The sequence below is a fragment of the Lathamus discolor genome, chromosome 3 (assembly GCF_037157495.1).
Source record: "Lathamus discolor isolate bLatDis1 chromosome 3, bLatDis1.hap1, whole genome shotgun sequence".
Classification (NCBI taxonomy): domain Eukaryota; kingdom Metazoa; phylum Chordata; class Aves; order Psittaciformes; family Psittacidae; genus Lathamus; species Lathamus discolor.
In genome coordinates this window covers 134,838,850-134,862,687 of record NC_088886.1, presented here as the reverse complement: position 1 = coordinate 134,862,687, position 23,838 = coordinate 134,838,850, and the positions used below count along the sequence as shown (strand labels likewise).

The window sequence follows — 23,838 nt, the reverse complement described above, 5'->3', positions numbered from 1 at the left end:
TTTTTAATATGGGAAATTCGAGGCCTTTTGCTGAGACTGCTGACTGAGTTATGAGACACCCCATCTTCTTCCAATGATCACAGAGTCCAGCAGAAGAATCGAGAATGTAATAATGTAATATAGCAAAACAACCTTCTGTATTGACTTCTGGCTGCCTCTGTCAAAAACTTCTGAACAGCCTCTGAACAGTTACAACTACAAAACTCTTCTAGCAGTTTATTGCTAATGCTGTAAAATGAAGATATGTAGTTAATTGCAGTCAACCCCCGATTACATGAAACACTTTCCAATACAGTCAGCTAAGAATGAGGCTCCCTGACAGATCCCAGACACATCCAGGCTGAATTTGAAAACATCACACAGGACTGTCTTCACGGGGGGGTTTTCTGGGAACTCTGGGGACTAGCAAATTAATGTGGAAGACCGTAAAAACAAGTTGTTTCTCAAGCAAATCGGAAATGCAGCCATGAGAAACTAGACTTCCATCTTCAGATACCAAATACTAAACTCTTCATTTCATGTGGCTAACAAGCAAGTCTGACAGTAAAATTAATCATGTGAGTAAACTTTATCATATTAGCACTGGTAAAGCTACTCTAGGACTATCACAAGCTGTGAACTCTCAACTTTTGAGGCAACAGAACTTTTCCTACTTAAATATCTACTTGAGCAATACCAGAACGTAGGTGATGGAGAGCTACTGAAATTTTTTCCTGTATGACACATTGGCCCCAAATGTGTATTACTTATTCAAAAACCCAGAAAAGTTAGTATTTTATCTGTCATACACATACAACATAATACAGTACACAGTATTACCCATTGCGATTTGATTGTTCATCTTAAAAATGTTATTCATCTGAACAAAAGAACTACCAAAAATGGTGGGACACTGGTGGATGAGTGTCCTGTAGACTAAAAGTCAACTTGAGGATAACTAAAAAACAACCCCACACATAAGAGAGGGACAAATTTCTTGATAGGACAGAGATCTAAATCTGGACAACAGCTGCCTTTTATGTTGTAGCCAGAAAATAATTTGCTTTGGGCCTGTTACATAAAATCTCACAAGAGACTATTCCACTTAAGAGAATGTTTGCCTCTAGAAAAAGAAATTGCATATGGCATAGTTTTAGGGACAAATATTCTCTTACATGAAGCAACATAAGAAAATTCTATGCAAAACCAACCGACCTTATGTTTCACAGCTACAGAAGAGCAGATCAGTGTGTACTGCATTTTGCTACCACACCTTTCATGAACTGCACTGATTTGAGATTGTACTGCCCTACTGTGGGAATACACAGGGACTACAGATTAGAAACACAGCCCCAGATATCAATGGGTGAAAGACCGATGCTGCACACGTGTGTTGGAAAATACATAAACAAAGCTTAAAAATTATCTTGCATCACTATTTGCCACACAATTTATTTCTGGAAAAGGAGTATCAGTTTCCATTCCCACAGATGTTTTGTATGGTTTTTACCATACAAAAATTGGCTAAGCATTTTATACTGGACTTTGGTGGTAAATTAAGCCAAAGCAATAAGTTTCAGTGCAACAGACTGCTGCCTTTGGACAAACCACACCCCTTCTTGTTAACATGGCTGATGAAATTAGAATTATGACTCCATGCTCCTGTTGCCACTGCAATGGCAATGGAATTAACAATGCAAATGGTCCTCATCCACGAAATCAGCATCAGTCAGAAGACTACCAGCAATGGTGTTCCCATCTAGCCTTGCCTTAGAGATCATCAAGAAGGCTCATGCAGTTTGTCCCACCATTTGTTTAAAGTAGGAGAATCATTTCATAATGTTACTCAGTGAAACTCTGCATACAATATTCTTGTGATTCTGTTCACCTTTACTGTCGCCTGGAGCAATAGGGACAGGAGTGCTTATTTTTATCAAATAGCAGAGTTAACTAACCAGAGAACATGGGAAACACAAGAGGATCAGACTGCTGCACCACACATCTAAACCAACTGCAAGGCCAAAGCATTCCTCCTGCTGCAAATCCATCCTATCACCAAGCTCTGCCACACTTCCTTTTCTCACTCTAAATCTCATGTTTATCCAAACATCAGTCCTCCTAAATTCAAAGGAACAGTGAAAGACTTTTGTGTAATTTCTGTCATTTTAAAATACATTGTGCAGCTTTTAGTGATTGCTAGAAAAATCACAGTTATCACAAAGCAAAATCAGTAAAGACTTTTTTTAAAGGCATTTTAAAGCTGGCAATCTGTTAAAAAAAATTAAAAGAATGGTTTTGAAACAGTTGGCACCATTTGTTTAATAAAAAAGAGGAAAAAATGCCTGCAGTTAGCATTAGCATTGCTTAACTCAGACTAGCAAATAAGTAAAAACCCCATCAATTTCTGTTTCAGTAAAATATGATTTTTCTGGATTTTGCCAGAGAGAAATAGACTGTGCCATGGTAATGTGTAACTCCATTTGATAATATTCTTTACTGCATATTTCATTATTTCTCAATGTCTCATAGGTACTCAAAAAATACTTAGCCACAAACCACATTTAATTCCCAAAGCTGTATGGTGAAAGCCAAGTAAACACATCACACACTGGGCATCTGCTTACCCAAGACGAACACATGGCATTTATAATTTTGCCAGTTCTGTTACTAACATATCCAAACGGATGCCAAAGGTAGTAATCCAAAGACTTTTCAGGCAATGGGAATGAACTGGCTTTTTCAGAATCAAAGCATTAAAATCACCTCATGGATGATACCAACAGAAAAACATAGTGCTAAGCTTTACAAATCATTGCGGGGGGTGGGGGATACAGGAGTTGGGGGGTGGTAAATAATAAATGTTAAGGCAGTAATATAGATGCTCAGAAATATAAATAAGAACTCTTATACACATTGTCAGCTGTTATCAGCTGCTCTTGCCCAAGTGCATAATACACACTTTCAGTGACCAAACAGCTGGGTGCCACCAGTCCCCTCTTCTCCCAGCAACCTAAATACTGAACTCTCTGGCAACCAATGCATCCTGTAAGGACTGTCTGATCTATCAGGTGATTTTGGTTTTGTTATAATAACCAAAACTCGGCCACTGACCAAGCCATAACACTTTCCCAAACATGCTCATGGTGTCAGGCAAGATTCAATAAGGGTAATAAAAACCTAGAGTGTCTGGCAAAACAGGAAAACATGATACAGACAGTACAGACATGCTTGAGGAATATGGTGTGGACACATCCATGTTGATCTGTGAACCCCCAAGGTCCAAAATCATAATGCTGGCACTGCACTGAAATAAGCCCTGGTGTAACTCACCATGCCAGAGATTACAGTTCCATGTATTTCACACACAACTGTACGTCCTTCATGTCAAGCACTAGATCTGAGGTAATGTGCCAAAGCACAACTCCAGGTGACACCATCCTGCTCAGGATGTTAAATGGTAAACCCAGGAAAACCTTTGTTCAATCTCAACACTGCAGGAATGTTTCTGGACTCCAGCTAGTCCTGAAAACAGGTTACATGTGCTGCACACCTAAGCTAATCAACCACACCAACTAATGAACTAGCTAAAGCAGCTTGCTAGAAGTCACTACACATCTGTGGCCTAAGTTACTGAACTAACCAGATAAAGACCCTGGTGGGGTGACAGTGGTGGGGAAGGTCATGAAGGACTGTAAACAACATTTTAATCTTTCAGATTTCATTCTTGATCAGATTAAGCCATGGCTAATAGTTCCTGCAGCTTTTTGTTCCTAGTCCTAAGAATATCAACAAAGTGCTCCTAATATAGGGTGACTATAAGGGAATTCAGATATTGCACCAACACAGGAAACATTCCACAAATACGATAAAATATACCAGTAAGTGGAAATTGCAAATCTGCATTAATACATTCGGGACTGTGAGGTATGTCATCACCTGGATGTAAATACGAAAAGAGAAAGACATGATGTAAAATGGCTCCAGTGTAAAACAGCTGACTGTGCCGACTCTTGGCAGCAGCTACTCATGCTGGCCTCTCCAAACCTCCTTCTGAATGCTTATCAAAGCAAACAAACAAGGGAATACTGAACTTTGCTGTAAGTCCAGACACTGCCCACTGGCCTGACCCTACACACACGAAGGAGTAATGAAACAGGCTGTCCATCAAAAGGGCACAGAAGTCTCTCTGGAGGTGATGGCTTATTTTCAGAAAGAGCAGGGTTTGCTTTTATTGCCAGTGGGCACATTCAAGTAGGTGGGAGAAGCCTTGAAGGCCAGGCTTTATTAATATATGAAAAAAGATTAGCCTCCATATAAACTCCCCTGCATTCCAACAATCCATTTTTTCTCCTGTTTTCCTTTGAGATGGCTAGCACACAAAACCCAACTCATTCTCTCCTCTATAACTTATCCTTTTTTTGGGGGGGGGTCATATTTTCCACTTGAATCAGATTCAAAATGTCAGAGAATTTAAAGACTAGCAATGCAACACGGAAATAAAGGTATCTAAAAAAGGTGGGGAGAAAACATTTGAATTCATGAGTATTTGCCAGCTGAGTAAGTCATGTCACTGAATTTTGCACCAAGCATAATTTCAGGTATCTCTTTTCATTTCATTCTATTTTTTAAAGACACGCCTGATAATGCATCAAACCAGCTTAAAATAAAAAAGGTTGTTTTGTTTGGTTGGGTTGTTGTGGGGTTTTTTTTAAAGACAATTTTAAAGTAACTTCTAATGAAAACCAGCAGTGGAGACATTTTATTGTGGTGCTTCTGTCAATGACTCCATAATAGCTTTGGAAAATAAATGCTCCTTATAAATATAAAATAGACCAAAGTGCTGTGAAAAAATTATAACACATACTCAAACTTTACCCTTTGACTGCTGGTCAAAGACATTCTATTTTCTACAGAGATGCTGCCTCTCTGGGATCAGAGTAAATCAAGTTCATTTGACCTACCAAGCTTAACACGACTGTAAGTGAATCTCAAAGACAGGAATGCAGGACGTATGATGCTGCAGCCCCGACTGATAACTAAGAAGTAAGTTATAAATAAATCTGGAACAGTTGGGATTGACTGTTGTTTAGCACTTTCAGACAGACGTTCAGGACAACTGGCAGGGGCTTTGAAGACTGTTTCCTATATTAGAATCATGACAAAAATAGATGTGAGGCTGCGTTCCCTTGTCTTCTGCTAAAATAGATCTTGGCCAAAAACATTTTTACATGTTTGGCGAGGTATAACTAGTCTCCTGTCAGATACAGAAGTAGATCATAACTGGAAGTCCCATGTTGACCTACCATGAATAGTTACTTATTGAATTAATAAGAAAAGAAGTGCAGATTACTAGGAGATATTAGGGACAAGAAGAAGCTGGGTTTACCGTTTTGGTTAGTTTTTTTTTAACTTTTAAGTGCAGGTACAATCCAAACTCATGAGCCAGGAAGACCCTAAAGGCCTCTAAAAATAAAATTAAAAGGGAAAATCATGTATTTTACCAATTTTCCTTAGGATTATATGTGGGTTTTTTGAAGTTAGGGGTGTTTTGTTGCTGGCTTGGGGTTTCTTTTTGCTTCTTCTGTTTTTAAATTCAAGAAGAGATTATGCATAATAACTACTCTCAGCAAGGCTGAGTTGTGAGAACAGAACAGGAAAGAGGCAGCGTGGATGCGGTTTTGTTCTGGTTTTAAGTGCTTCAAATACTGTTTCCAGGGGAAGAGTCTGTCACAGTTATCTTGCCTCCAGCCCTCCAGTTTCCAGATAAATTAAGTTGGCTTTTATTTGTGTGGTTTTTACAGTCAAAATACATCTATCAAAATACTGTAGTATTAGCTAGTTCACTAACTGAACAGCCCATTGTTCTGCCAAAATGAGCAGTGCCCTTAATGAGCAATCTGGAGCTTTCAGGGTCAGAGAGAACAGAAAATCTTAACATATAGATCACAAATTCTGATTAACTTCATGTCACAGTTTCAGATCACAAGTCAACTCCCAAACTGTATATGCAAGAGGCACGTGTGACTGAGAATAAAATGTCTATAGTGTAATACAAAATCATAGGAGAGACTGGGATGCAGTAAGAACAATCTGATCTTGCATATATCATGATCTCCCAAACAGGTTTCCCATAAACTGTTCTTTCTCAACCAGAACAAGTCTGCATAGTGTTTTGCTGACACATGCAAAATTGCCTCACCTGTACACACATTCTAAACCACCCTGAAACAAATCAGCTCCCACCTACAAGCTCTGCGACTGTGGTGCATGATGCCATCTCTCTCAGCAGAGTTCCTTCCTGCAGTTCAGCTCTCTGTGAGCCCTGTTGCAGACCTTGTGATTCTGAGCAGCATCACAGCTTCTTGGGCCAGAGCATATACAAGGTGGACTCATACTTCTCTACAAAATACTGCATACCCAATTCACCAGTGACTTCCAGCTACTATGCCTATAGTTTCTACAGTATGCAAACTGCAACAGAATCTGCACTAGGAAATTTGTGCAACTTGCCTTCTAAAGTAAGCTAATATATGTTAAGGCATGATTCAAAGACTGCAGGCTTGCTGAAAAGTACACATGCAGGACCACATTTCAGTCACTGAATTGTGTTTTTTCCATCACTACAACTGCTGAAAACATGCTTATTGAAAGAGACAAAATTCGTCATGAAGAGTCAAATCTTTTCTTTGTAATGGATTGCCACATTGCAGACATTGTTTCCTTTCACCAGAAGAGCCTGCATAAATGTATTTTAAACTAATTACCTTTAGGTGGAAAATATGACTTGCTTTCAGCTTTGTGAGGCCAGTCCACCACAAGAGGTCCAAACCTACGAAAGCTGGCAGTGATCTCATCTACAAAAAACAAATGAGGCACCTTAGAGAAACTGAAGACTGACAGTGGCAAGTAAAAATTCTTACTTTCAAAAATCCCCAAAACCAGACTATTTTCTACACCTATGAAGAAAAGTAAGAACTGCAGTAGTGCACATACAGAATTGCCTAAATATTCTTCCATCTTAATGCTATACACAGCTGCTTAAAAAAAGTAACCTTACATTCCACTAATGCAAGTTTTCAGCAGGATTAAATGCAAACATGATCTATCAGAAGTGAATATGCTTCAGCTGCGATCTATTTCTAATTATAGCCACAAAGCAGGGTCAGATGCAGCCACATGAGACTGACAGAGGAGCTACACATCAGCATGGCCACTCCTTGCAGCATGCCCTAGAAAGCAGGCTGTGTCAGGTCATGTGACTGTGTGGACTTCCCCTTCCTCATCCCCTCTGGAAATCTGCCTTGAATTACCAAGTTATTTCTTTGCTCTTTAAACATCAATTTAGTAACACTGAGGGACAAACATCTCAAACTATCCTGTAGGACAACTCCGTTCTACCTGCAAATGCTTTAGAAAAAAAAGAAATGTTTGATGTTAATTTTTAAAAAATCTTTTTTTTCCATCAATGAATTTCTTTATGTGCTTTAAAGAAAGAATTACTTTAAAACTTTCTCTAATGTGATGCTAAAAAGATCAGAGCAACAATCTGTCAGAAGAGTTTGAAGACTAAGGCAGTGGTTTTCCAATTGTTTGCTTGCTATTTGAAATGCATTCAGTTTATCTCACCCCATAAGCTGTTCATAAGATTTTCCAAGTGACTACAGCCACAAATCACATATTGCGCAACACGGGAGCTGAAGGAAAAAAGGCGTTACTGGAGCAGACCTCTCATGGAAGGGGATAATTGCTCCCAGGGGCCCATGTTACTTCCTCGCAGGGTAGGCTGGGCATGTATTTTTATTCTGAGTGACCCAGCAACATTCACATCAATTGTACCTGTTGGTCTCCTGCTTCCTACAGCTGGGGATCCAGATTACGTAGCAGTCCCTGTATCAACAGTCCTGTAACTCATGATGTGACACGGGGAGTGTATTTGAGCTGTTTGTAAACCACAGACTGGCAACTCATACAATTTATTTATGAAAATTGCATGTCACTTAGGCTTCAGTTTAGTAGATCAGATTCAGAGATCCCTCTCTTCATTATACGGCCTCCTCAAATTCCCTATATATGCCAATTAAAGCCAGATAATGGTGTATTCCAGCTGTACTATGAAAAATATAACAAAACTTGTCATTTTGGTCTGGGAGTCAGTGTGGGTGGGGGCACACATAAACAGAACAGAAATTGACTGGGATGGAGAAAAAAACTGACCATACCTACTAAGCTCGTTATTATTTTGTAACTATATTAAGTGCACTACATTTGTTAACTGAACACTGCATATATGCTTGATATAAGAGCTGATTAAAACCTGGTTTATTTTGGTAAGGACTGTATTAACAATGTCCTTGAAGTCAAACACATCTTCTTAAAAAAACTGGGAAACACTACAGAGTGACAGTAACCAAAAAGTTCCCTTTTTCAGCTTTCCCACTTTACATACATGGGAACTCTTGCTGCTATTGCACATTAAATGACCTGCTATGAAGGCATTTCTGTGTCCATCTCCTCTGATCTACAGCAGAAGAGAATATCAGTTAAATTCTGAGGTGCTGCAGGTGGTGGTGTTTGCTTTAAATAATGCTAAGAGCACTACAAGCAACATACCTGTGAAAATACATTTGTTTTTAGGAAAATCAGACCTTTTTAAAGTAACTGTATGAAAGCCAATTCCCACACCTCACCGATGTAACTTGTTCACAGTACCTTCATCAATGTCAGGAGGAAGACCTCCAACAAACACCTTTCTAGAATAGCGTTCCACTCTTTCGCCATTCTGACAGCGTGTTGGAGAGCTGAGACCCGATGATAAAGACTGATCACCATGACTGTCATCTAGGAAGCCATCTTCAAAAGGAAAGAGTGAAGACCGACCTGTAACAGATTTTGTAGTATCTATAGTTAACGCTGTTTCCTGGAGAATTAAATATTTCAGAAAAAATTGTTATTATTTTAATGTTCCGCTTTAACAGAATTTATATAAAAGGGCCCAGCTAAGGGGTCCAGTTATCCAAATGATGTTCATTAGTTTTGCTTCTGTTTTTCCAAGACTATATTATTCTTACAAGACAATAAACCTAATATAGCTTTAAAACAAACACTTGCAAATGACTAGCGGTGAAAACCAGCCAGTTATCTGATGTAATTGTGTGTCATAACTATGGAAACAACTTTTGTAAGATTTAAATTCCAAAATAGTTCTTAGGGATTTAAATCTTCTGTAACAAATCTTGAAGGAATGATCTTTAAGTGCACGACAATTTCCTTCAGAGTGCTTTACAGGGTCCTAAACACAAGGGCTGCATCACTTCCCCCTTGAGTGAATAGAGGACCAGTCTGAGTAGGGGGGGAAACAGCAAGATAAACACAGAAAAGCCTTGTGTTGTGGATATTAAACCTGTAGGTGAAGCAAGATGCTTATCTAACAAGAAAAAAAAGTATCTTTAAAATCTTATTAAATAAATTGCACTTGAAGGTGAAAGTTGTTATCTAGGACAGCCTGTCAAGTGTTAAAACACCCTTTCAGTAATGAATTAATAAAAAGCAGTATAAATGGCTGCTATTCAGTTTGTTAATGAAAATTAATTTAACTTGTGATCATCTGATGCAATTAACTAGTTGCTTACTACCAAAGTACACATACATTACCTTAAGAAGAGATTTATTAACCAGAAGATTAAGAAATATTCAAAGTTTCTATATAAGCAACACTAGAACATGCCAACATCAAAACGTAATAATTCCTTATAGCAGAGTTGAAAATTAAATCCTGCAATGTAGACAGATGTCTAAATGGGAACCCCATCTCAGCTCTAAGAATGCCAACTCTCCCCTCATGTCATGGAGGATTGCTCTCAGGGATGGAATTATAATTACTTGATACAAACAGTTTATAGGGGGCACATAATTTAATTCAAGGGTAATGGATCACATGAAAGTGACTTCCAGCAAGACCTAAGGAAGAATTAACGCCATACTCCTATCAACAGCAAGGGGCAAGAAGAAAAATCAAAACATGCAAAGGGACAGTATTCAGAAAAATGTATACACTGAAAATATCAATAATAGTCTCCAGCAGTAAAGGACAGATTACAAAAAGAAGCAGCAATCCACCAAATGGAAAAGACGCTAACAAACAAAAACAAGCAAAGATGCGATTGACACAGAACATCAGTCTGATTTTTCATAAGCACCAAGCACTGGGAAAGTCTTGAATAGAAAGAGTATATAAAATGCACAACATTGAGAGAATTCTCAGGTACAAAAATCCACTGAAAAAAAAAAAAAAACCTACTGTGCTTTTAAGCACCGACATTAAAAAAGGGTAAATGCCACAATCGGAGAAGGATCTACACTTTAAAGTCTAGTATAATTAGTTGTAAAAAATGGTGGGTTTAGAGCATAAACCAGGAAAGACTATTTGATGAATATCCCATTAATGGACTAACAGGTCATGCACATATATAAACATGAGCATTTCAGCTTAAAAGAGAACACATGCGTGAGAGAAATAATAATAGGAAGGCTAAAACTGTGTAAAAATACTGAATCAGAAAACACATTGAAAAGTAAGAAATGAGAAAATATCCATAAAAGACTGACATTACTAAGAAGCTAAATAATCTTTTAATTCCCACGCACCCCCCAACCTACCTTCTTGTAAAAAATAAACCAAACATGAGCCATTAGTGGAAGTTGACATATGAAATTAATAGATGCTAGAACGATGTGTTCAACTAAAACACAGGTGCACAGAGGAGGCTGAACAAGTGCTGAGTTCTGAAGGAAATAAAAATGCACAGCAGCTTAAAAACCAAAATTTCTCCTCTTACGCCAAATGACTGACAGCCTGCAAGCACTGTACTGAAGTAAATGCAAAAGATGACCTAAAAAATTATAATTACATGTATGAAGTATGTATTTAAAATAATGGAAAACATACAGACAAGGGAATAGGGAATAACTGTTCACTGTCTCTTCCAGTAAGGGCAAAATTAAAAGTGCACTGAATAAAATCAGTACATGGCAAGACTGAAAGCAAGTCAAGCTGTGGAACCCCCTGACACAGGCTTCTTAGGATGCTGGAAAGTTTATGTAAGTTCAAAAAGGGAATGAGCAAGAACATTAGAAAAACCCATTCTGAAGTGATTAATATTGAGACATCACCTCAAGAAACCCTCAGAGGCAAATCTCTGGGAGAGTATTGTGGGAAAACCACTAGATGCCTTATGTTTTAGTCCTGTGCCCTTGTCAGTGCAGCAGAATAGATTTTGCATTGATTTCCCACAGCTGTGCTGGTATCTATACCTGAAAAACTGGTTGTAAAAGTTAAAAGCCAGGTATCTAAAGCAACATGACTCAACGGTTTTAACTACGATACCTACAAGGAAATGCTCACCTCTACTCAAAGAAAACTGGGGATCAAGCAAAGAACTGATAGGTTATGGCAAGCCCCAAGAAATTTCTGACAAAACCTTCCCACTGAAGATGCTTAGTCACAGTGACATAATTAAATGCTAAGTACAATATCCACATGTAATAAACATGACTCCCTGCACAGATTTGCCTCTGAGTACTCTGCATACTACAACAATGCAAATGGAAAAAACAATAGTAGAGAGAGATATACGAGAATATTTTATATACAATGCATCATGTTTTTAATAGACTTGTAGAATTTCATGTTTCTTAATGTTAAAGAAAGCTCAAAACAGCATTCTAAAATTCAAGGTAATGAAAAAGCATGAGTATCACAGACTTTCATATTGTACGAATAAGGCAAGTCACAAAACCCCGAACATTAATGACAAGACACACACACACACACACACACATAAATCTACTTATTACTACAGAAAAGCCTGACTTTCACACAGGAAACTCATTATGGAGTGAAACATGCTTTTTGGTAGGGCAAAAAAAAATAAAAAAAAAAAAATCTGAAAGCCCAGCACATTCAGAACTTGTTTGCCCTGTTTTGTCATCACTGTAATTTCTATAAAACAGCCTACACTGTATTCATCACAGTTACTGCCACACCACTGTATTTCACTTCTACAGATAAACATGCGCTGCAAGCAGGTAATAGTGTCCAACTGATTACCACCTCCTTCCCTAACTTTGGTGCCATTTGATTAACCTGGAAAAGCTTGCTGCAACCTTAAAATGAAATTAAACTGTTTACTGCACAGGGAGTATACAATATTATATACTCCGCATGTTTGCCAATTTGTTTCAGTACCATAAGACCACTGAAAAAGTATGAGTATTAGGATGCTTTCAACATCTAATCTGTTATCATCAACATCTGTTAACAGTAGCCTGTTCTATGGAGGCAGGGAAAAATAGGAAAGTAAGTTTGTGGGGAAAACCTATTTTCTTTTTGTTTAGCTGTCAAACACTAAAACCAGCTTTGACCAAAGCCATCTCAAATTCTATATTATTATCTGTGCTAGTGTAGCTTTTATAACCTACTACCATCCATACAGATGTGTGAACTACAAGTTGTATGCTATTGGTTTGCCTATACGGCTAGGTTTGTCTCCAGGTTTCTTCACAAACCTGGTGCAAGTTGTACATTTTAAAAAGGCAGCAACGTCACATGCACAGCTGTCACAGAATACATATGAAAAAAAGATGATAAAATGAAGTTTAATGCCAAAGTACCCCAGACAGATGGCACTGACCAACCCTAATTGTTAGAACCTGCAATCTTCACTGCTATTTTCTCAATTAAAAATCTGCTTGTGTAACCAATGGCACATAAATGTAAGCTACATTAGTAGCTTTCTTGGTAGTCAGCAAGCTTGCTATTGTCCATTAATCTCTCAGAATAAACTATGTAGCACTGAATGCTTGTAAATGTTTTCAGTCTGCTTTTATTTTTTAAGGCTTGCCTATGATAAAATAAAGTTAAAATGTGCTCAAATGTTGTATCTTTTATTATCATCATCAATATTCACTCTTGAGGACAGTTACTAGTATTGGTATTCACAATGTTGTATCTAAGGCTGATTCTACCTCCAGTGTAATACTCAAGTGTGATATTCAGTGAAAGATGTTCCATCTAAGAAGTATTTTTGAAATGTTCAATGCACTAAACATTGCACTTATACCAAAAATACAAAGCTGAGAATAATCTTTTTCGACCACTACGCATTTCAAGTCATAAATGTGCATCATGAAAGAGTTTTTACATTCAGTCGTCCTCCAGTTCACTAGTAATAGTAACACACTTGAAGTTATCGGCTCAAGATCACCATTGCTTTAAGCTGCTATTAAAAGGGAGATGTTTTGCAAATGAAAAACATAAGGTTGATTTATACAAAGCAACTGGTCAAATAATGTTAAAATTGGCAACATCTTATCATAAGAGAACTAAATATTTATTTCTCCCACTATTCAGCAAACAAAACATTTAGTAAATACTTTTACCTCTTCTCCGCCCATAGCTCCTGGCTGCATGTAAACACAGAAGAAAATTGTCGGTACAGCTGTCATTAGATTGAGCTCCAAAAGCAAAGAAAATGTATCTTCTACCTCTTCTCTTTTCCCCTCCCACCATAAAGAAGGAAAAGACATTCAAGAAGTGCAAGATGAAATTCAAACAACCCAAGACAAGAGAAAAAGTCTGAAGATGACACAGCCAGGGGGAGGAAAAAAAAAAAAGGAACATACCTGCCGGGCAAGTTTTCTACATAGCAAAGGTATTTAAAAAATCAGGCATATCAGGCTTACAGTACTATAAAATAATAATTCAGGATTATGGTTTTGAGAGGCAATAAACATACTAAACAGTAATCCTAATTAGAAAAATTCATTTTGCATTTTATTAATTAGCTGTTGGGAGCATATCTTTTGATTATGTTTCAATTTAATTAATTAACAGTCTGTAAATATCAAAACCCTACCAAAGCAGTATGAACTCCATAGTCACAGTGTTCAGACGAGTAAAAACAGATTGACAAAACATCTTTGTCACTACCAGAGTTAATACAGCATTTCAGTGAAACATGCATCAATGGCAAAATCCACAGTGTTGTCATAAGTGCAGAAGCTATTTTGTGGTTTCATGGGAAGTGAAAAAAAAAAAAAAAGCAGCATTTTTTAATCTGAAATTTCAGAATACTAAAAAATAATCTGGAAAACTGTGTCTTCTACACAAGGACCTTGATCTGTTACAAAAGGTATCTGTGGCCTTCCAAGGTACTCAAATGTGGAAGGCTAGGGATCAGGTAGAGTTTTTCAACAGAAAGTGGTCTTAGGCAATAAGTAACAACAGAGCCTTGGTTTCTTTCTTTCTCTTTTCACTGCAATACTATTTGTGGTGCTCCTCCTTCCCAACCCCATCTCTTACTTACAAAACTAACACCATGCCTTCTGGTCTTGCACAGGTTTTAGGTGTGATTCCTTCAGCTCTCCCTACGATCCCCCTTAGTCCACTTCATCTCATTCCTGTTCCCTCCTTCTATATCCTAGGTGTTCTTTCCCATGAAACTTTCAATTTTTCTACGTCCATCTTCAAAACCATGTCTTGTGGTGTCCCACCATGCCCCTCAGCTTTCCCTATCCACTTTTCTTTGGTGAGCAATTACATGATGGGGCAATTGCAGATAGTTGAGAACTACTCATCTGCTTACTGGAACCCTGGCTGTCACAGCTGAGTGGCCGCAGGGGCTACCCAGAGCAAGGCTGAATCTCCTTCTGCACAAGCATTAGTAACCTCTCGTCTATGCAAGCAGCTTCTTCTTCAAGCCCTGAAGATGCACTGTCTCAGACACCATACACCTGCATCTTTTTATCCCACCACTGAAAGACCAAATACATGAGTATTTCATTAGGGGTATTAAAAACTTTCAATGGATATTATGTTAAACATGATGCAGTAGAAGCTGTTTGTGTGAACAACTATTCAGCCACAGTGAGGCAGTTTGTAAGTCCTGCAACAGACTCTGCCTCTTGCACAGCAAGCAGTAGGGAAAATTAGTACTAGAGTTGGCATTTCACCAAGAATAAAACAATCCTCCTCCTTTATAGTCACTGCTAAAGCCATATTGCTTATTATGATGGCAAAGAATCACTGTCAGGCATCACACAGCAAGTCCTTGTCTTGATAACTGCCCATACACCAAAACACAAGCATGTATCAAGGTATAGCTATCAGCATGTTTTGAGAGTAATTTATTTGAATGAGGTCTCTCAAACAGAATGCTACCAATCTAAAAATCGAATATAGATGAATTACTTCATTATGAAGATGACTTCTGTGTTGCTATTTAAGAAAAGGAAACTATATGCTGAATGTAAACATTCAGGTCTGAACAAGATAACAGTACATGATGGCAGAAATCTACCACGGCCTTCTGTAAATTTTAGAATAAACTGTTGTCATTGATGTATTATAGCACCTCTATGTCATACTGCACTGCATAATATTACTTTTATCTTATTTATGCACTCACACACATAACATTTATGTCCATAAAAAAAGTTTTACTGAAGGTATATTTACAAGTGCCTGTAAATTCTAGAGGGAAAATATTGCAATCCACCTAAGTAGGAAAACAGCCTAGTCACAGCTTTTCCCGATTTAAAAAAGACATCACATTTAAACACCAAAAGAAGGTGAAGTTTCACTACTGTTTATTATAATTTTTACACATATATACCTATGTACAGACACACACATATTCTGAACTCTAATTTATCTGGTGTTTACATTAAAATATTACTTTTCCCAAAAGCTGACAGTTATCCAGCATAGCAACTGAAGAATGCCAACGCACACTTTATGATGTTGCTTACACAGGATGCAAAATAACAGTGTGTCATTTGAGGCAAGTTAATAAAAAAATATCCACTGTGCTCATAAGCCAAAGTTCAGAGCACAAGAGATTTAAGAGAAGGAATGGTTCCTCAGGTAAATTTTGTAACTCCTCCATTTTATTTTAGAAAAATACACAATTTAGACATTATTCTTGAATTAAGACATTTGGAAGCCAATAGGAAAATTATTGCACCTCACAAACAATGAAATTACCAGTGTTATTATATCTGAAGTTACTTTCTCTCTTGCACAATTCCAACAGAAGACAAAAGAAGACAGACTGGGAGCTCCCAAAATTATACTACTCAAATGACACTACTCCCATATTCTGGAATTGGTGCTGAATATGAAGGTCATTTTCACAGAAAACTGTCTCCTGAAACATTTAGAAACGTAACATGAAAGTGATTCCTTCCTATACCTCACAGGGCATGGTGGTATTAATGAAAACATAGCTGCTGTAAGAAGCGGTATGTGCATTTCCCCATGGAAGCTGTGAAATTGCTGCAAGCAGGCACTGCTCAGTTGTGCAACTCCCAGGAGGATCACCACCCTGTTAGTGCTTCTCCATCCCTTTGTAACTTCCTTTAACCGACAGGTAGAAAGTTACATAACCCATGCCCCAAACTGCATGTACTCAAATACAAAGGAACAATACATTCTTTTCTACCCTCTGATAACTCTTCCCAAAACTATTACCTCGTTTCATCTCAGAGACTGAGTTGATTTTTACAAACAAAAAAGCCTCCCCAAACTCCAAATATTGCAGTGCAATTAAGTAAATTTAGTGCTAATGTTACTGGAATTTCCAAAAGCCAGCAGCTAAGATTACCCTTTTTTGCAGTAAATCAAAACACACTCAACTGCAATGCTCACATTTTAATTGTGTCTCAAAGAAAGTTATACAAAACTGATAAAATTTTTCTTTTCCTTTTTTTAATTGCTTTTTTATTGCTTTATTATGGGATTGGTTTTGAACATTGTATATGAGTCAAATAGCATTTCAAGGAAATATTAAATTTGTTTCCACATCATAGCTAAAAGTGAGTCTGATCAGAGAATTTCAAATACAGAAATAAGGGACACCACTTATTTGTATTATCACATTTTAGGAAAGGCTAAATAGAAAGCATTTTGAGATTTTTAAAAACATTCTTTCTTCACTGATAGTACTTATCTTGTTCATGCAACAATGTGTCCGCAATATCAAATACACACATTTCAAGGAAATCTTAAAGACACATCTTAAATTGACTTACATAGTATTAGATTTGCAATTTTGGAGCTAGAACAGCTAAACGAAAGTTTGTTTGACAAGACTGAGAACCGCCTTGATTTATGAGGTACCAGAATCTTATTTCTAACTTGGAAACGTCATTTGTAATCCTGAAGCAATCAGCAGCTCAGAACAATACTTGCTTTAGGATACTGAGTTGTCCAATTATTTTCTAAGATCAAAAAAGAAAATATGTCAAGCCTTTTCCTTCGAAAAGCGGGTCTCTGAAACTCTTAAGAGATCTGGAAGTTTACAAGTGATTTGCAATGCCAGTGAAAATGAATTAATGAACTGAGAGGTGATAAAATCAAATATAACTATGCAATGTATCTTTGCTGTAACAGTATTCCTGTAGCACACAGCTTGAACTCACTGAAGAACTCTTTTTGCTTAAGTAATGAATAGGAAATTACCAGAAGAAACTAGGAACTCTTTTTATGTCATTAAAGTACATTGACTGAGACCGGGTATTCATGTGCATACAGCAAGAAACACAAATACAATAACTGCACGCAACATAATTGGAATTTTTATCAACTGATTTTGAAGATTTCCTTTGGGTCTTAACAAATTTTTGAGATGAGGCATAGGAATATTGTATCGTTGTAAAGTACTTGACTGCTTTTAAACTTTGGGCCACATATTCAAAGTTGCTTTAGGAAACATTCTTTACTTTGCTCATTTCAGTCAATCCATTTGCTATAATTTACATAAAGTGTACTTACATCTTTATGATTTTAAAAGTATCTACCATTCGCCAACTTGTCTCACAGTACCCATGTGGAAGAATTATAATTGCAATTCCAGCAAAACAAATCAAAAGGTTTATCTTTGATCACACTGTCAGTCCGTGCTACTCTGTCTAAATGGTCAAGGTTATCTGACAAACTGTCAAAACTTGGTGGGGGTGAGAAAAATCACTGAATAACAACTAGGTAAAGAAAATTTTCTTTAAGAAGTGGCTTTTCACAGTTTGAGGTTTATGAAAGGAAGTAGCTAAAGCAGAAGCAGTTTGAGTAACTTAATTTGTAGCAGTCAATGTAAAAAGTATGTGCACATTACAATAAATCCAACATTTATACTAATTAAATAAACTAGGAATCAAGCTTGACAATAACTGCTTGCATACAAACATGAGGCCAATGGTCAAACCAGCATGAATTTACTGCATATAAAATACTATTTATTGAATAATAATTTCTGGATTTATCTACATAAGAGGCAAGCTGATAAATGAACATGATATGCTAAAACTCATTAAGTGATGTGCATACAAGTATAGGGAAAATTAAGAACTATATTTGGGAGAATAAAGAATTAAACTTGGTTCACTATATTAACTTTTGGGTTCCTTGCCATGGTATGTATGTACTGAGATTTATGTGCATAGAAATCCATTTGCTTCTGAAGAAAGTTTTCTAGATATTAATCAACTGTTTGCAGAACATTAACCCCCCCCCCCCCTTTTTTAGGGTGTAAAATTAATTTACAATTATTTTTACTTCAGCATGTTTCAGCATTTGAGATTTGAGAGGCTATTTTTCATGATGAGCAGTGCAACAGAATAGCTTAAGAAAACGCTCTTTCTTCCCCATCTTCTGCGGCTAGAAAAACTGTCCACAAAGAACAAGACTTCTATTCTCCAGTCTTTTTAAAAAGGTCTTTGAAAGAAAACATATAATCCAATAATTTGGATTGGGATGAACTATTGCTCATCTAAGAGTGGCTGAAAAGGTAGTTCTCAATTTCCACTGATTGATGGACCCTGTGATAACTTGGTGATATTAGCCTCAACAGTCCCTTCTGGCTCACATTTTTTTCAGTGCTAGCAATGCATTACAACAATCTCCCTGATAACACATGCTGACATACATATACAAGTGAATCTCATCATCAGAAAAATCTACATGCAGTTCAGGCCCACACACTGGACCTCAAAACACCTGAGCAAAGATATGAATGGCATTCAATGCTCAAAACTACTGTTTAACACCTCAGGCTTTCCTTCCTTAGGAATACTGAGCACGCAAGCATCTGTGCAGGAAGGAAGGCTTGTCTATTTTCATTTTTATGTTTTAGTCTAAAAAATAATTAAAGATAACAGATTTCTAACAGCCAGTTCGATAGGAACTACCTTCATATTGCTTTCTATCTACCAAACCTAATTCTGGCCTGCTGTCTCATCTCTTCTAGCATCATGTATATAATGCTTGTGGAACAGCCTGGCAAATTTTGTTCTTAAAATTCTGTAGAAACAGATGGCACTCAGCCACAATAGAGAGCATCACACAGATGAAAGGAAAGCACATTCATTGGTGAGGTTATGAGGCAGAAAAAACGGTGGCAGAAAAAATGGTGGCAAAAAAAAACCCATAAACAAAACCAACAAACAAGAAGGTAATACAAAGATTAAAGGAAGACAATTTAAGAAATCTTCCTCTGCTAGGGAAAGACTTCAGCAGTGACTGATAAGAGATACTGTTACTTAACGTAACAGATCTTACCTCAGAAAGTGCAGGCACTTGCATAAAAAAACTGAAGGGAGGAAAAAGCATGTTTTATTGCCCCTCTGCCTTCCACACACACACCCCCCCCACACCCCCATTTATTTTAACTGAACAGGTATAGAAGGGACTCTGATATCAGCTAGCCTGCTTCACAGTCCCCAAGGCAGCATCAATCCTAACTGCTTGCACAGCTGGCTCTGAAGAACTTAACAAGGTTATGTGTGAAGTGACAGTTCACACACGCTGAGACTCTCATGAACACAGCTGCCTTTGCTATGTCATGCTTTATATCATTTTTTTCCCTTCGGTTAAATACTCTGATCTCTTCACAATTAAATTAGGTGTAGTTTTGCAACCTTTATTAGCTCTCTCAGTGCCTTTTATTCTTTCTGTTACTCCTTATAGATTAATAAGCTAGTAATACATTAACAAAACAACTTGGGAATTGGACTAAAGAGCTCAGCAAATTTCTATAGGCAGGTACCAAACTATTAGAAGAAAGTGATGCCTCTTTAAATTTAGCCACTCCTTTTCCCAGAATATTACCACTTTTATTGGCTTTTATTAGCTGTTGAACTGCCAGCACAAGATTTTGCAAGACAAAAATAATTTAATAAACCTTCTATTTGGAGCAGTTCATTTCAAGGTATAACAACAGCACTGGCAAAAATTTAACTATAAAATGCTACTTCAGCAGCTTCCTTATACCTAAACACTGTATGTGTTTGAAAGCGATACATCAGAATATAGGAAGAGCCAAGTACAATCACTCTTAAGAAGACAAAGCAATTTTAAGACAAACAGAAGCATGAAAAGAAAAACTTAAATTGTTTTGCTGCCACTACCTTTTCCATCACGGCATAATGACTTCCCCACATAATTATTACCTCTATTACTAAAACAAAACCAAAATGTCTACACAAACATTTAACAAGGTGCCCCAAACCCTTGTCTTAATGTATTTTTCAAATTATTTTACCCAGAACAAACAGAACTGAATTAAAAGGAGCATGCCCAGCAGGTCAAACGAGGTGATCCTGCCCCTCTGCTCTGCTCTCGTGAGACCTCACTTGGAGTACTGTGTATAGTTCTGGTGTCCTCAACATAAAAAGGACATGGAACTGTTGGAACAAGTCCAGAGGAGGGCCACGAGGATGATCAGGGGACTGGAGCACCTCCCATATGAAGACAGGCTGAGAAAGCTGGGGCTGTTCAGCCTGGAGAAGAGAAGGCTGCGCAGAGACCTCATAGCAGCCTTCCAGTATCTGAAGGGGGCCTATAAGGATGCTGGGGAAGGACTCTTCCTTAGGAACTTTGTGATAGGACAAGGGATAAGAGGTTCAAAGTTAAACACGGGAAGTTTAGATTGGATTTAAAGAGGAAGTTCTCTACTGTAAGTGTGGTGAGGCACTGGAATGGGTTTCCCAGGGAAGTAGTGAATGCTTCAAACCCAACAGTGTTCAAGCCCAGGTTGGACAGAGCCTTGGGTGATACAGTTTAGTGTGAGATGTCCCTGCCCATGGCAGGGGGGCTGGAACTACATGATCTTAAGGTCCTTTCGAACCCTAACTATTCTATGATACTAATGAAAAGAAGACAGTCAGATGGTGAGCAAATACTACCAGACCTCACAGACACATTTTCATATGAGACAATGAGCATTGGAAGTAGATGGAACATTTGAAGCCAAACACCAGTGCAAAGTCACGATACAGAGAAGCTTTAGGAAAAACGAAACTCCAGCATTTCACAAAGGGTTGGTTTTTTTTTTTTTTCCTCATTTGTTGGTTTAACTACCTTTAGACTAAATTTTTTTTTTATACAAGTTTGTTTTACAATCCCAGCACTATGGTTCAGCACTTTGTTAGAAAGGTCACACACCGTGGTTTATTCCCTACTTTTTCACCTGCTATAATTCTCTCCCACTGAAGTTTATAATTGATTTTCTGGAGTTCACAAGAAGCATTAACAATAACCCACTACCTAGCACATATGTCACTGTCTTCATGCTGATCATTTCATCCTCTTCACATAGCTAATTAAAAAGGAGCACATATTAACTCAAGAGAATGTCCAGTGTTCCCCAAATAGAAGCAACAGCTGTAAGAATATATGACAATACTAGCAAGACAAAAGGATGGACAACACCTTTGCATTAATTTTGGGAAACAAATTATTTTATTTTCAGGTTTTGCTTAGTATTGTGAATATCACTTCTAATTTGTACTGCAAACCGCCACTAAAAGCATCATCAATAGCTGGCTTCTCTTTTACATTCAGACCTGAATTTACATAAACAAAATCAATAGCTCAATTTATGCTACATTTCCCTAGAAATTAGTCTCAATTGTGTTTCATAAGGTGCTGTAGATTAAAATTTATAAAAATTCTTCTACTGTTTAGCTCACTATGAACAGCATTATTAAAAAGTTAAACTGATGTTGACTGAACACGCTATTTCAATTAGAGAAATTTCTATTAGAGGTAATACAGACAAAAACTATAGCTTTTTCCCCTTTGCACAGTGTTTCAAATCTAAGTATTTGCATCTTCCTTCTGCTTAAATGCTCTTCAGGATTATGCTCAGATCTCTCTGAGTATTTTAATATTGCATTCCTCAGTAGAAGCCTAATTCTGACACAGAACTTCAAATGCTTCTATAATAGAAACATGCTTATACACATGTGCAACAGTTTGCATATATACACATGCATAATGCCATTAATGGCAAGAAGAGATTCATCATAATTATGCATTTTAAAGTAATCTCCTCTACCTCACTAATTTTGTTATTTCAGAAGTTAGTGTTTTGAGATGGTGATGATTTACAACTTTGCACAATAATGAACAAAATGGCGGTGGTATGCTTCACATTAAGCCCTGCCAACTAAGCAACACCTTCCAAACCAAAACAATCCCCTTCAACATTTATAGATGGTAGCTCAATGAATGTCAGGAAAATCACCAGTTTCAAAAGGCTATTATCAGTAAATAAGAATACCAGCTGACATATAGGTGAAAGTGTTGCCATAAAGGATGAGACATAGCTAAAGATGAACACACCTCAGAAATCATCCCCTCTCCCTACAACACATGTAGTAAAGTTTTGCATTGCTATTGGCATGAGCCTATGTTGCCTTCCAGCTCCAAAAATCTGTATACCTTGTTAGCAAGAAATTAAGCTTCAAGTAATCTTAAAGATTATTACAGTGTCTTTGCAGGAAAAGAGAAAAATGCTTATCTAGCAATGACTATAAATAGAATGCAAAGGCTGTTATTTGCAGATTCAGCAGTGTTTGATTTCACAGAAATTCTATATAGATGTTACAAGTATTATAATTTAAAGAAGTTAAATAAATTCTTCAAAGTGTTAAAAAAATGACTGGAATGAATTATCTTTGTTAAGTCTTATTTTTGTTTTATATTTTTTAAACCAAACCACAGCCATTCCAGCACAAGAAAGAATACTTCTTCTTGGACTAACTTTCCGTGGTGTATTTCCTTGTGACAAAGGTAATGGATCACACGGGAATTACATAGTTCTACGTTCCTCAGTTTTAGGCATACAAAAGAGGATTTAAATCACAGAAAGTAATTTTTAAGCTTATGTACTTGAATACTTGCTTTAACTCTCAAATCTTCAAAGATTTAAGAGCAAAATCCAACAGGTTTCACAGTATAATAATTCTAGCTTCTGGGCTCTTAGTAATGGCCAAAAATGGTGTGGCTTCATCTAGTAAGGATGGGGGGAATAAGAGATGCAAGAAAGGGAAAATACATGGGAACTTATCCAAGGTTTTTGGTTTATGCCGAATTTCATTCAAAAGAAAAATAAGTACCATATTCTGCTTATGCCCCTCATATAGCTATACTAGTATTTTAGTCATGACCAGGACTGTAAGTGCAAAGGATCATTATTTTTCATAAACAACTGGATTACATAACTTCGTAAAAATTTCAAAGGAATTAGGAAGAAATATCTTCTGGGATTTTATTTCCGCTAAAAAGGCAACTTTTTTTCCTTAGGTTTATCTAGCAACAACAGCAATCAGAATAGAGTATATTCATCCATTTAGGACAAAAGTGAGTTGTCCCAAAATGAAGCAACTCTGATTTGATACAGTGCAGTATACACATATAGCATTGCTTTTTGGATCTCTTTTTCACTTTTGTCTTTCAAAAATCTTTGTAAGACTTTTTAAGCAGTACCCCTGTATCTTCCATAGTAACTGTCAATTTTTAAAAAG

At 37.1% G+C, this 23,838-nt stretch overlaps 1 protein-coding gene across 9 annotated transcripts in view; it reads right to left on the bottom strand.

The window, feature by feature from the left end:
- The window catches only part of CPEB3 (cytoplasmic polyadenylation element binding protein 3), a 93,669-nt gene that overhangs the window by 22,823 nt on the left and 47,008 nt on the right, over positions 1-23,838 (bottom strand). For all 9 annotated transcript variants that reach the window (XM_065671944.1, XM_065671946.1, XM_065671943.1 and 6 more), the window contains exons 5-6: positions 8,689-8,856; positions 6,744-6,833 (exon numbers count right to left, since the gene is read on the bottom strand). In XM_065671944.1, coding sequence (XP_065528016.1) covers positions 6,744-6,833; positions 8,689-8,856 — 258 coding nt within the window. The remainder of the gene's footprint in view (positions 1-6,743; positions 6,834-8,688; positions 8,857-23,838) is intronic.